This window comes from Poecilia formosa, unplaced genomic scaffold, assembly GCF_000485575.1.
Source record: "Poecilia formosa unplaced genomic scaffold, Poecilia_formosa-5.1.2 Scaffold65, whole genome shotgun sequence".
Classification (NCBI taxonomy): Eukaryota; Metazoa; Chordata; class Actinopteri; order Cyprinodontiformes; family Poeciliidae; genus Poecilia; species Poecilia formosa.
Window position 1 is genome coordinate 1078431 of NW_006800004.1, and position 12430 is coordinate 1090860.

The 12430-nt window shown below is 36.5% G+C and overlaps 1 protein-coding gene and 1 long non-coding RNA gene across 4 annotated transcripts in view; one reads left to right on the forward strand and one right to left on the reverse strand.

Annotated features, from left to right (window-relative positions):
* The window catches only part of LOC107836519 (uncharacterized), a 17897-nt gene extending 15812 nt beyond the window's left edge, over positions 1-2085 (reverse strand). Inside the window, exon 1 of the long non-coding RNA XR_001662434.1 lies at positions 1828-2085. This is a non-coding gene — a long non-coding RNA (uncharacterized LOC107836519). The remainder of the gene's footprint in view (positions 1-1827) is intronic.
* LOC103139814 (uncharacterized) overlaps positions 1-12430 on the forward strand; it is a 69939-nt gene that overhangs the window by 1779 nt on the left and 55730 nt on the right. For all 3 annotated transcript variants that reach the window (XM_016672739.1, XM_016672740.1, XM_007554646.2), the window contains exons 2-6: positions 2176-2217; positions 3689-3762; positions 3865-3933; positions 5195-5294; positions 9150-9288. In XM_016672739.1, coding sequence (XP_016528225.1) covers positions 2176-2217; positions 3689-3762; positions 3865-3933; positions 5195-5294; positions 9150-9288 — 424 coding nt within the window. The remainder of the gene's footprint in view (positions 1-2175; positions 2218-3688; positions 3763-3864; positions 3934-5194; positions 5295-9149; positions 9289-12430) is intronic.

Sequence of the window (12430 nt, forward strand, 5' to 3'; positions counted from 1 at the left end):
GTGTTTTCTGCTAAACATTCTCTTCTATATTAATTTTCATAAAAGGATAGTTAGGATTTTTTGAAGTGAGGTTCTGTGGAATTCCCCGTAGACAGCTAACACAAGACATGACAGGGAGTTTAAGACACAAAACAGACTTTTTATTTTGTCTGTCACCTTTATGAAAATGTTGGTGTCATTGTCTTTGGTCTTGCTACAATATTTTGACTTCTGTATGTGAATACTCTAACTTTTTTTCTTTGAAGTGTCTGCAGTCTAAACTGGAAGAGGGTAAATTTTACTGATGTGTGTCCAGGTTTATAAAATGGTAAAATAAGTTCATTTTTGCATTTGAACACAGATTTAGTTTTAGACTTCTGGGCTTTTGTTTTCTTCCAGAGTTTTCTAAGTCATTGGTGTTGTCTTCATTTTTTTTTCTTTTTGTTTCTTATATTTACTTGTACATAGCTACAGCTCTGAATTGCTGTCAGATATGTATCAGAGTATGCATCAATCATTTTTCACTTTTATTTGATGTTTCCACTTTGTATCATGTCCTTTTTTACTTTTATAAAATGAATGTTGGCCACTTACAAAAATACAGCATGCACATTTTCAGCTCAAGTGCTTTCGTAATGGTTTGAATTACCTGAATCACAGTAAATTCAAAAGGAGCTTTTAATTTTGTTCTTTGAAATAATCTTCTTTTTTTTCTGAAATCCTTTAGAAGCTGTTAAAAATATGTAGTAGGTGACATTTAGGATTACTTTTTTCTTGACTTCTTTCCTTCTTTTCAACATACAGCTTTATACTTTGAAGTTGGATCAGACTGAAGCATTTCAAAATACAAGGGAGAAGTGACAACCAACTGAAGCATCAAACTAAAAGTAGCATTTAGGTTGATTAGCGTCACTGTGCCCATGTTCCTCTGGAACTCTTATGATCTCTTTGTCAATCAGAGGTAGCTGAGTGGTTGTTAGGAGCCCTGGGAATACAGACAGTGAGAGAAATTCTGATGACAGGTTTGATTACTGATCAGATGCGTCAGGAGAATATAATGGAAGGGATGAGTGAATTCTGAAAATTGACCAGGCTGATTTATAAAATGATAGCTTACGTCTAGTGATAATTTTAGCTCCTCGAGTCCAAGTAATGAATATAAAATGCATCTGAAAGGTGGCGGCCTTGTCAGTACCATCAGCAGTTAGACAACACAGAGGATTCACACAGGACTGCACAAATGCCCTTATTACAAAATATGGTCACTGCAATATGAATGTGTGTAGAAAATTGTGCTTTTCTTGGCTATTAGACTTTCCATGCTAGTACTTATCAAACTGCATGCAGTCTTCCTCTTTTACTATCTCATCCGATTTTTGCAGCATCGATTCAAAATTGATTTTCAATTGAAAATGGTTATTTATAAAGAGTTCTGCTGGAATCTGTAGGATTCTGATAACCAACTCCAGGCATAGCAGAATTACAAATTGAGACATTAAAGTGTATTTTTCACATTTATTAAATTTCAAGTATTAATCCACGCTTTGATGGAATTACTCCCTCCCTCCATTCTTAGTTATGTTTTTATGAAACAGTCACAGAGAAAGCGCCACACTTTTCTCCGTGGGCAACAGCATTGGAATTTCCATCGATAATTTTTTAGCAGGAGTTTTAGGAGGTAACATGCATCAGTTTTTACTGCGGCAGTTAAACATTCCGTGTTCAAGTCGCCTGCAGATACAAAAACCTGATAGTGGAAGCTGGCTAGTTGAAGCAAAATATCAGTTTTGCTGTCCGAACACATTTCTGCATAAAACACGCCCATAAATGTCTGACCAATCACACAACACACTGCTGGCTCGGTTCTTTCACTTGATTTACAGTCAGGAGGCAAGTTATTTCAGTTTCCAGTTAGTTTTTTTTCTTTTGTTTTTTTTTTAACTGGCATCACAAAACATTATATATCAGGAGTAGTAATAGTTTGACTGCTAGAAATGTTATCCATTTAAGTCCACTTATGTTATGCTTATGTTTTTTTCTTTGTAAAGTGAGATGGAATTTGTTTTGCAAAGTGAGACGTAATTTGTAGGATAATCTTTAGAAAAATCAAAATATGGCTGTAAGCTGCATAAAGAAATAAAAGGTAATGTTAATGTTTTGCCTTAATGTTAAAGTTTTCAGCACTTGTCTTTCCAGACTTCCTGACCATTGCAACAATACTAGGAACTGGAATCTTAGGTAAGTTTTGAAACTATTTTATGAATTTATAAACATTCTAATCTTCCTCTCATCACATAAGTCCTTCTTGTTAGCTTTCCTCACTGGTTACAACTGAAATGTTGTTTAATATTCAGGCTAGCATTCCAAGGAGTTTTATTTTATAATGAGCACTCAAAGCTTTAGATAAGAAAAACAGGAATAAAAACATGCTATGCCTAAGAACTCCTTAAGTTCCAGGTCGCCATCAATCAATGCAATAATTGATTGCATTGATTGATGCAATCAATCAATGCAATGCATCAAGTATGGTTTTTGCATACTTTGGATGCAAAAACCATTTGCATCCAAAGTTTTTGCATACTTTGGATGCAAAAACCATTAAAAATAAGACCATTAAAAATAGCATAATCCCGTGTCTGTTGGGAACTTTTCATGTCCGCGAGAGACACCATCAGTTTTTTGAAGTCAGGTAAATCTTTGTATACGTTGTTTTATTTGTTTTTGAATTACTTAAAATTATCTATGTTGCTTTTTATATTTGTGTTTTGACTTTTGCAATCTATTTTTAAAGTACTTTGCAAAAGTACTTTACAAATAGGGTGTTTACCTCTCGCCATGCTGTGTTCATGGGCCCATTAATAAATGGAAATGCCCACTATTAGAGCTCTGCACTGACTTAGTTAATAAATATGCTGCTGTGATTTCTGCATCAGGATTTTTGACAGGAATGTGATGTCATTCTTATACTAACAAACTTCACTCACTAAAATAGTTTTCCTAATTAGCAGATGTTTAAAGAGGAACAGATTTTAAAGCCCTGCTTTAAAGTCATCCATGATTTTTCCCCCCCTGAATGTAGTGTCTGGTAACTTTAGTAACTTTAACTAATTTCAAGTCACAAAAATCAGACACACCTCAAATCCTTTTTAAAATCATCCTGAGAAACAATGTAGACAACCCAAAACCTCAAACCTGGCATCTTAGGTTTAAAAATATTAATGTCCTGATTTTGTAGTAGCTTTGGAAAAGATGACAGTATGAAGGTAAAGGTTCAGTGGCGACTGTTTGCTCTTTCTCCTACATGACTTTTCTGAAATATAACTTCACTTGGAATATAATTAAAACTCTGTCCATTTCCAGGCAGAGGAAAATTTAAATGTGTTTTATGAAGTGTTGCCAACACCAGAGAGATTTTTGTAGAGGTGGAAATTACATGGGACATTACATTTAACTGCTTTGTTTTGAGCAGAGTTTTCGTGTAGTTCCACAGAGGTCCGACCCTTCTTAGTTAATACTTGCTCAGTAACTTAAATCTCTTATGGAAATTAGCATTGTCAATTATATTTTATAGAAATCTGGAGCCAGCGCAGAGAGACGTTTCTGAGACACATCGACAAAAAGCTCGACAGACAGCGTCTAGCACATGTTTTCACTTTTACCTGGGTGGGAATCAAATTCAGAGGCAGTTCAACATTATTTTCATTTTCAGGTCTTCCAGTCACTATAGCACATGCTGGCCTGGTGCCCTTCCTGGTCTCCTTTCTGGTTGGCTTCTTTGTTCAGGTAAGCAAGGTGTATTAAAATGTTAATGCAAACATTTTTCTGTCTGTTTATCTATTATGTGTTATTGATGTATTATGAATTGACGTATCTTTTGCTTTGTAGGCCTTGCTCATTTATCTTTTTGTGGAACTTCTTCAAAAATGTCAAGTGGTTCAACTGGACTCTCTAAAGGTCAGGAGAACAAACCAGGCTCTGTTCCTTCTTCTACTTACAGTTTGTTTGTGACCTTCTTAGTGATGCATGTCGACTGCAGGAACCTTTTCCAGGAACCAGGGCGGTTTTCAGGAGCCAATCTTACTACTCCATATTTCACGGATCACCCACACATCCTTGAAAAAGTCTTAAGATCATGTAGCTAAACTTAAAGTCATAACATGTCTTAAGTTAAATTTTTAAAAAATTAATTAGGCCTTAAATATGTTAATTACAGGTCTTAAATTCTGTTTGTGGCAGGAATATTTAATCATTAAACAGTTCTATTTAATGAATAAATAGGACTATTTAATCATTTAGTTTTTGCCTTTTTAGTTGTCTATCAAAAGTGTTAGTCATGCGCAGACACCTTCAAGACAGTTGAGGCTACTGGTAACAAGCTGCTAACATGCTATTGCTATTGCTAACTGTCTTTTTGAGTCTACCATGGGTAAGTGCAAATGTATTGCCAGTTGTTTGTACGACGTTCGTTTTCACCATCAGCTCACTTCTTTTGCCAACCTATCAGATGCTCCATGCATTCTGTGCAATAAAAGCTTGGCACTGCGGGGCTTAAGACTAGAGAGCCATTTGCAGTGTGAAAAATACACAGCTGCTGCCTGCAGCCACAAACAGACCCCAGAATTGTGACAGTTTTGATCCACTGGAGTGGCTAACGCTCCCAAGAAAACTGCTGCTGCTGCTGCTACATCATGTATTATAGATGACATTCATAATAGTCTTAAAAAGGTCTTAAAGTCTTACATTTTGGTTGGCGAAACCTGCAGAAACACTGTCTCCACTTCATTTACCTGAGTAAAAACAGATTACCAGTGCACCTTTAGTCTGTGTTTTGTTGTTGTTGTTTTTTTTCATTTCATCAACAATTCTTGGATGGAGGTTTGTAGTGGAAGAGGGCTAAGCATTTTAAATTGGCTTAAAGTTTTGGATTATCAATCAGTAACATCTGTTTAAATTCAGAGCAATTTTCTCCTGTTAATTTAAAGATAGAGCTTATATCCGAGACAAAAAAAGCAGTAAATCCTTCAGTCAAAGTAAGATTTTAGTTAAAACAATTTATGGTCTGAATTATAAGTTAAATTAAGCACAGCCCCCACCTGGATCAGTTACAGTCTATAGAAAGTACGTATTGTTATGGTCTGTGACTAGTTTTCAGTTTATGACTCTACAGGAAAATGTTATATCATTTTTCTGATGTCTATTTTTATGCTGTACTCAGACAGGTGTTGCAGAGTGTATCGTGATGGATCAAGTGAGCCCAGAAAATCCAATCGCACCAGATGAAGAAGAGGAAGAAGAAGCTGAAAATGCAGAAGCTGGTGAGACATTTTTGTGTTTGCAGAGGATTGGACTAACATTTTTAACAGAAAATTTGGGAAAATTTGGGAAAAGAAAGCATTTTAAGTATTTGTCTTCTGACCACAGACCTCTAAGATGATTAGATGGAGCTCTTTACTTCATTCAGTAGGTTGGAATAAAATGGTCAGGATTGGTTGATGTGGAAGAATGAAGTGTGATTTATCTGAGATGCTGATTTTCCTTTTTTGTTTGAATTTGTAGTGTTGATGATCATACCTCTGTCTAGGAATCATTTTAAGCCTTTTCTGTACAGTTTGCTCTTGCTTTGTTGCCAAGGTGATACTGTCCTGCAATGCTTAATCAGTGGGGGGCATATCTCCTGGCAAAGAAGAGATTACTGGATAGCTGCACAGCAACCCTCATAGGCAATGTGAAGCTGTGGTGTCCTCACTTTTGCCAGGGGGGCCAAAACTGTCAAGTTTAAAGTGAAGTTGAGAGCCACAAAATGTGAACTGTTTCCTTTAAGAATGCAAGAACATTTTAAAATGTTAAATTTAACAACCTCAACAGAAAATATGCATAATATTTGAAAATCTGATTGTCTAATGGGACCTGACAATCATTACAGATCTGAAACAACTTGGAGGTTTGCTTTGTTAAAAACAAATAAATGAAACCTGCAAACTGTCCCAAATGTTAAATTAACGTCATGTATATTTTTTTGGTGTGTTTCAGGAATAAGAACAGCCAAGTTTACTTAGTGGGTGCAACAAAGTATTCTGAGTAAACATCATTTTAAAATTTGTATTCCTCTTTTACATTGTTATTAAGAGAAGAGAACTTTGTGTTGTAGCTTCTATTTTTAGAATGCTTTATATTGTCCTTATCTTTTTTGAAAGACAGCATCAGTGAAAATGTCAGAGATGATTTTTTTTTTGTTTTTTGGGTCAGTACCAACCTCTTGAGCTGACAAAACATTTGTGGCATCATTGTGTTGTAGTCGAGGGCTGCATAGAATCACTCAGAAGGCTGCAAGTGACCCCTGGGTCACTGTTTTGACACCCATGGTGTATGAGCAACATGGGATTCCCCTACCCTCCAAAAAACCCAAAACATTACATCTCTCCATCTTTCTAGCTGCAGAAAGGGTTTTATTCATTGTACTATTCTGGATCACAAGCTACATGGTTGATTAGAGCAAGTCAGAGGTAGAGCACTGACTCTCCTCTGCTTTCCTCTGGCTCTGGCCTTGACGTTCTTCCTGGAAGTGTGGGCTGAGAGATAAAACTGTAAAATGCTTTGCATATGTTTTGCCAATAGCAAAAACATATGCAGTCTTCATGCTGACTAATGCATACATAAGTCATGGATTTCTGTCAGTACACAAAACAACACGTGTCTTATTCCAAAATCTTTAAAAATCACACATCAAACAAGGTACAGCAATTCTAAATTTAAGCAATATATTGTATGTGATGACTTAACCTGAACTGTTCAAGGTTTAAAATAAATAAGGAAACAATGCAAATGCTGATGCTGAAGAAACTCATTGCAAGGTAGTGTGCGTTTCTGCGTCAAAATATTTTTTTGTTTTTTTCCCCCCAGAAGGCAGAATAGTTCCTTAATGCCTTTCTTTTATTTGGACTTCAGCAAATCAAACTACCAGGCACAAAATCACAGACAACATCCCCTTAAAAAGCAGCAGTGTCTTGTATCCAGAACTCCTTTCCCATCATGCTAAGCTGACTCTCATCAGCTTAACACAACATTCTGATTGGAAGATTATGATTCTAAGACTTACAGAATGTAACTTACAGAATGTTCCATTCAGCTAATAAAATAAAAACAGAAATAACTAGTAAATAGCTTTGTCGGAGATCTTATTTCTTTTTCTGTTGACAAGATACAACATTGTCCATTGTGCATAAAGGGTATATGTGTAGGTGCAGTTGCTGGAAGGAGTCCAGATGGTGATGCCAGCTGAGGTTATTGTATAGGTCCCATTCTTGTCTTCCAGATGTCTACAATGCTATAAATTTATCATAATTGCTCCTACCACTGCATTGAATATTATACACTCTGTGAGGACTACATTCACCAAAGTTATTACAGAACAGACAGAACACACATTGATGATCAGCTAAAATCTCTGGGGGCAGGGTTCCTGTCTGTCCTTAGCATACAGTTAGGGTCAGAATTATTTTCCCCTCTACACCTGCCTCTGATGAAATAACACAAAACTCTTAATATTTTCAAAGAAATGACCTTGATAAAAACTGTTAATACTTTTCTTTCCAAAAGAGTACGTAAACAAATTCCACAAAGTATGATCAGTACATCTTACTGATGTTCTTAATTCTAAGAAGACAACTGAAAAATGATCAGGCCAAAATTATTAGTCTCCTTGACATTTAGTGATCAATAGTGTGGCCTGCTGGTTTTACAACTGACAACAGCCTCTCTCTGCAGTTCTTCACTAAGTTGGCTCTTGAAATATTAGGACTCAATCTTCAATGGCAAATCATTTCAGCTCATCTAGGTTATGTAATCTTTGAGCCTCGGCATTGACCTTAAGCATGTGGCACTAATTCTCTATGGTATTCAGATCTAGGCTCTTTGAGGACCCACACTGTTGTGTCCCTTAAAAGTTTTGTGAACCAACTTGGAGGTCATTGAGTCATTACCTTGTCAAAGGATCCAGGAGCTACCTAAAGTAAACCCCTGCTCTGTTTTTTTCCATTGTCGTGTCCTTGGGGAAGACGTTTCACCTGCCTTTCCTGCTAGTGGTGGTCAGAGGACCAGGTGATGCTGGTGCATGGCAGTCTTGCTTTGTCAGACTGACTAAAATACAGTAGCTTACCAGCATGTGACTGGGTGAATGGCTGAATGTAATGTGAAGCACTGCAGGGTTCTCTAGGCTAGATAAAATGCTATACAAGTACAAACTATTTGCCCTGTGCCCAAAGAATTTGAATTTTGTCTCATCAGACCAAACACATGACCATTTTTAAATGTTCATGGGCAAACTTCGTGAGCCTTTGATGTGCCGTTTTAGCAATGGAGGTTTTCTTGGACGGTAACCTCAAGTCATCCACGATGAAGAGCTCTCACATCTGTCTTCCTTGACACATCAACTCCAGAAGAGGCCAGTCAAGCAGACATGGCAGACACCCAGGGATTCTTGCTAACCTCTCTGACTATTTTTTCATTAGAACATTTTTGAAATTTTATGCTCATGGTCACGCCCAAGATTTGTCTCCTGGTCCTTTCCAGTGTTGCATTGTACTACTGTTCAGACAACATGTAAGGTTCAGAAATGGCAATGTAGCCTTCACTCTTGTGATAAATGTCTACTATCCTTTTTTCAGAGTATCATATAATTTCTTTTTTACCAAATGCAGAGTGGCAGAGTGGTCTAGAAGTTTAAGTACCACTGGCCTTACCAGTCTCTCTCTTTTTTAAGGTCCAGTGGTAACTGTTCTCTCAATTGACCAGTGAAAGTTAATTGAATATTCAAATTTGTCTTGGCAGTAAAAAAAAAAAAAGCTCATTGTTTTTGTTTTCTTGAGCTCATCAATATAATACTGATCAAACTTGGTGGATATTTTGTTTTGGAAGCAATAAAGGTGTGAACAGCTTTTATTATGGTAATTTCCATGAAAATGTTAAGAGTTTTGTATGATTTTATTAGGGGACTAATAACTCTGACCTTAACTGACCACGAGAACTTAAACCAAAAGAAGTCACTGACGTGTTGATCGGAAGAATGTGTGACACATTCAGCTCCATAATGATCGAACACATTTAAAAGGACCACATTGACATGTATTGTAGCAGTTTGTCTCTGTCCTCATGAACCCATTTGTATCTCACAGATACTGGTTTACTACAGTCCAGCTCACCAGCTCTGTGTGACCAAGCAGAGAACCTGCAACCCAACCTTCATCTGCTTGGCTGCCTCTTCCTCTCCCGGCCCATGAGCCATGCTTTCAACTGCATTCTCCTCTTCCAATTGTAAGTTACCATGGCAATGATCTTTCCATGTCATGAAGTTGAATTGTTTACATAATAAAAGTGGAATAACGGTGTGTGTGTGTGGGAAGGAAGCGAGTGGTTGAGTTTATTGATCTGTATTCTGTTTTCCTTGGGATGCAAAGTGCTTGACAACAATAATCAAGCATATCAATCTTTTTTACATTTTGACACTTAGAAATAACCCATTCCATGTTTTATTGTAATTTATGGAATAGGGCAACAAAGCAGTGCATAGCTGAAAGAATATGTGTGAAAAAGTTTAATGAGTTTTAAATCATTTGTAACGTCCTTTCTATTTTATTTTACCCTGTTGTAATTTCTTTCCTATTTACTAAAACATGCATATGCATTTCATTTGATTTCCAGAACTGAAATAACAATTAGGAAGCCACATATATACTTATTCATAACTTTTCTAATCCCAAATTAAAAAATAAACTTTCAGACAAAATTCATGTGTGAAGTCCAGGGATTGCAGGCGGTGGATGTCAAATGGAGGAAGTTGTTCCTAAAGGGAGTAAGTCTGGAAGCATCCAAAGCTTTTTAGGAGGTGAGAATATAAATGTGTAATTCCGATGTAATTGATCACAGATGCATAATAAACCACCCAAATCTAACCTGCACAACTTTGAGTCAAAGCCAAAATGACTAAAAGCTGTAATTGCTCCCAAAGCTGGTCCCACTATCAACTGAATGGAGGGACTGTTGACTTTCATATGTATATTTTGATATTTTTATTTTGTTTGTTTTGTTTCTACATAAAATTACACATTCCAAAAATATATCATAAGGACTTAAGATAATGAAATGTACATTTATTTTTAACAAGAGATCGCAAAAACTGTGTTATGAGAGAAGTGTGTGAGTGCTTGCACTATAACAGTGTTTTCTCACAGATTTTCCACTTTTTTACTGCTTGAAGATGTTAAGACATATAACTATAAAACATGCACTTACAAATAGTGGCCTGAGGGGGAAACACACACATCCTGGAGAGATCGTTAGAAGAGTCATGGCTCCCTTCAGCCATGGTGGTTGATAAAAAGTAGTGGAAATGTTATAATTTATTAACAGTCAAAGAGATTCTCTTTGAAATAAAGACATAATGACAGCAGGTTAGATGTTTTTCTTTTTTACATTTGCAGATGTCCCAGACTGTTAGTTTTTCTTTCTTTTATCCATTGCCAGGCTATTTTAATACATACACTGCAGCCTTTTCCTTTCTCCTTGAACTTCTTTGTTCTTTGTTCTGTATTCCTTTGCTTCCTCATGATTTGAAACGTTTCCTTTTGTTCCCTGAAAATCACTTTTCACAACCTCTTTTCGTCAACATTAACCTAAGAACAACATCACAGGCTTATCTGTACACCCTGGTCTCCCCTGCAAATTAAATTACCTTATCATACAGTAGCATTTCCTACAGGCTATTTTTGCTTTTGAACACTTTGTGATCTACTAAAATGTTCACTGCATTATTGTTGGAATGAAACTTGCCAAGTCATTTAATCTCCACTGTTGCAGACTGTTAACAGAGCTAGGACGGACTTGTGTAAAAACCGTCCTTGAGGTTAGGGCTTTACTGCCTGGCCTTCTACTGCACAGAGCTGAAATAGTGAGTTACAAGCCAAACTGAGCCAAACACTGATAAAATATGATTTATTACAGCAACTCCTGAGGCTCTGTAATTTTTTAAAGTGATCCCTCTGTTTTCAGATCTGTTGTTTGACCTTGAGTTCAGTGTGGCTTCCAGAAGAGACAACCTTACTTTAAAATACTAAATTAGTATGCGACTATAGCCATTTACTTATTGAATCCAGATTGTAACTTTGTTTTTAAAGGAAAAGCTATAGATCTTGTATTATTCAAAGTTAATGCTTGCAGCATTGACCAGTTTGTTTGCAAGAGAGTGTAAGTCCGTAGAGGGGAGGCGTAAGGTTTTTAACAACACGGGTGGAAGGTCCTGTTATCAGGGTGTGAGCGGCTTTGAAACACCTGGCCAATCAATACTTCCTTCATTGTGTTCAAGGGGTCTTAGTGGTCGATCAATGCAGAGGCTCAAGCACACTAACACACAAACGCCACGCAGAACATGACCTGCATCCTTTACCCTTGCCATGCCTTGGTCTGTTGGCATGGCTCTACACAATGACAGGGACTCATAAGCTGCATGTGTTCATAATACCAGAGCATTTTGTTTCTGAACAAAGAATGAAAAGTTACATAATTAGTAAAGAGTGTCTGTTTTCATGTAACATCTTTGGAGTAGTGATGGACGATGTGGACCTAAAGCTTTAGTGTATTAATTTGTGATATTTCATAGTTGTGAAAGCAAAATTTCAATACATCAAGAGGCGACTAGATTAAAACTCAAAACTTGATTAACTTAATATTTATATATGACTTAATGTTAAAGAACCTGCACAGGTTATTGTGAATATTGCATGCAAAGAGAAAATCACTTGGACAAAATTCAATTTTGACATAAAAGAAAATATTTTAAAACACAAACTGGAGGATCATCTCATATTTTGCCCTGGAGGCAGAAGTAAAACACCATAAACCGTAAGTTCATCAATGTAGCAATGCTAAAGATTTCAACTCTAAAAGGCAAGACTAATTACAAAGTTAATTCCTTCTATTATCACAAATAATATGCTATCATTGAGAGTAGTTGAGAATTAGGGAACTATAGAGTGATCTTTAGATATTGCCCACCATGAAGATGCTTCACTGAAATACCGATCCACATGCACTGCAGGCAGACCAAAGCAAAGTAACAGGATCAGAAGCTGATTGTTTTCTAATGAGCAGTAACTAGCATAATGCTAGCTCCAAACAAGAGCAGTGAGAAACAGTCATTCATGTCTACCAGAGAAACTGTGGATCGTTGAGAAGGGTCTAGATTTTGTTGCATATGAACTGCAAGATCTGTGCCTGATTGGCATTACAATTAAATTTTTATTACAATAAAAACTTGGATGAAACAATTTAAATTTCATTTTTTTTGGCTTTACATTGATCAATGCAGGCAGTCATTATTCTATTTTCTGGCCACCTTTCCTGTCAGTGACATAGGAAAGTATTATGCCATAAAAAATAAGGTTGTAGTATATATATAATG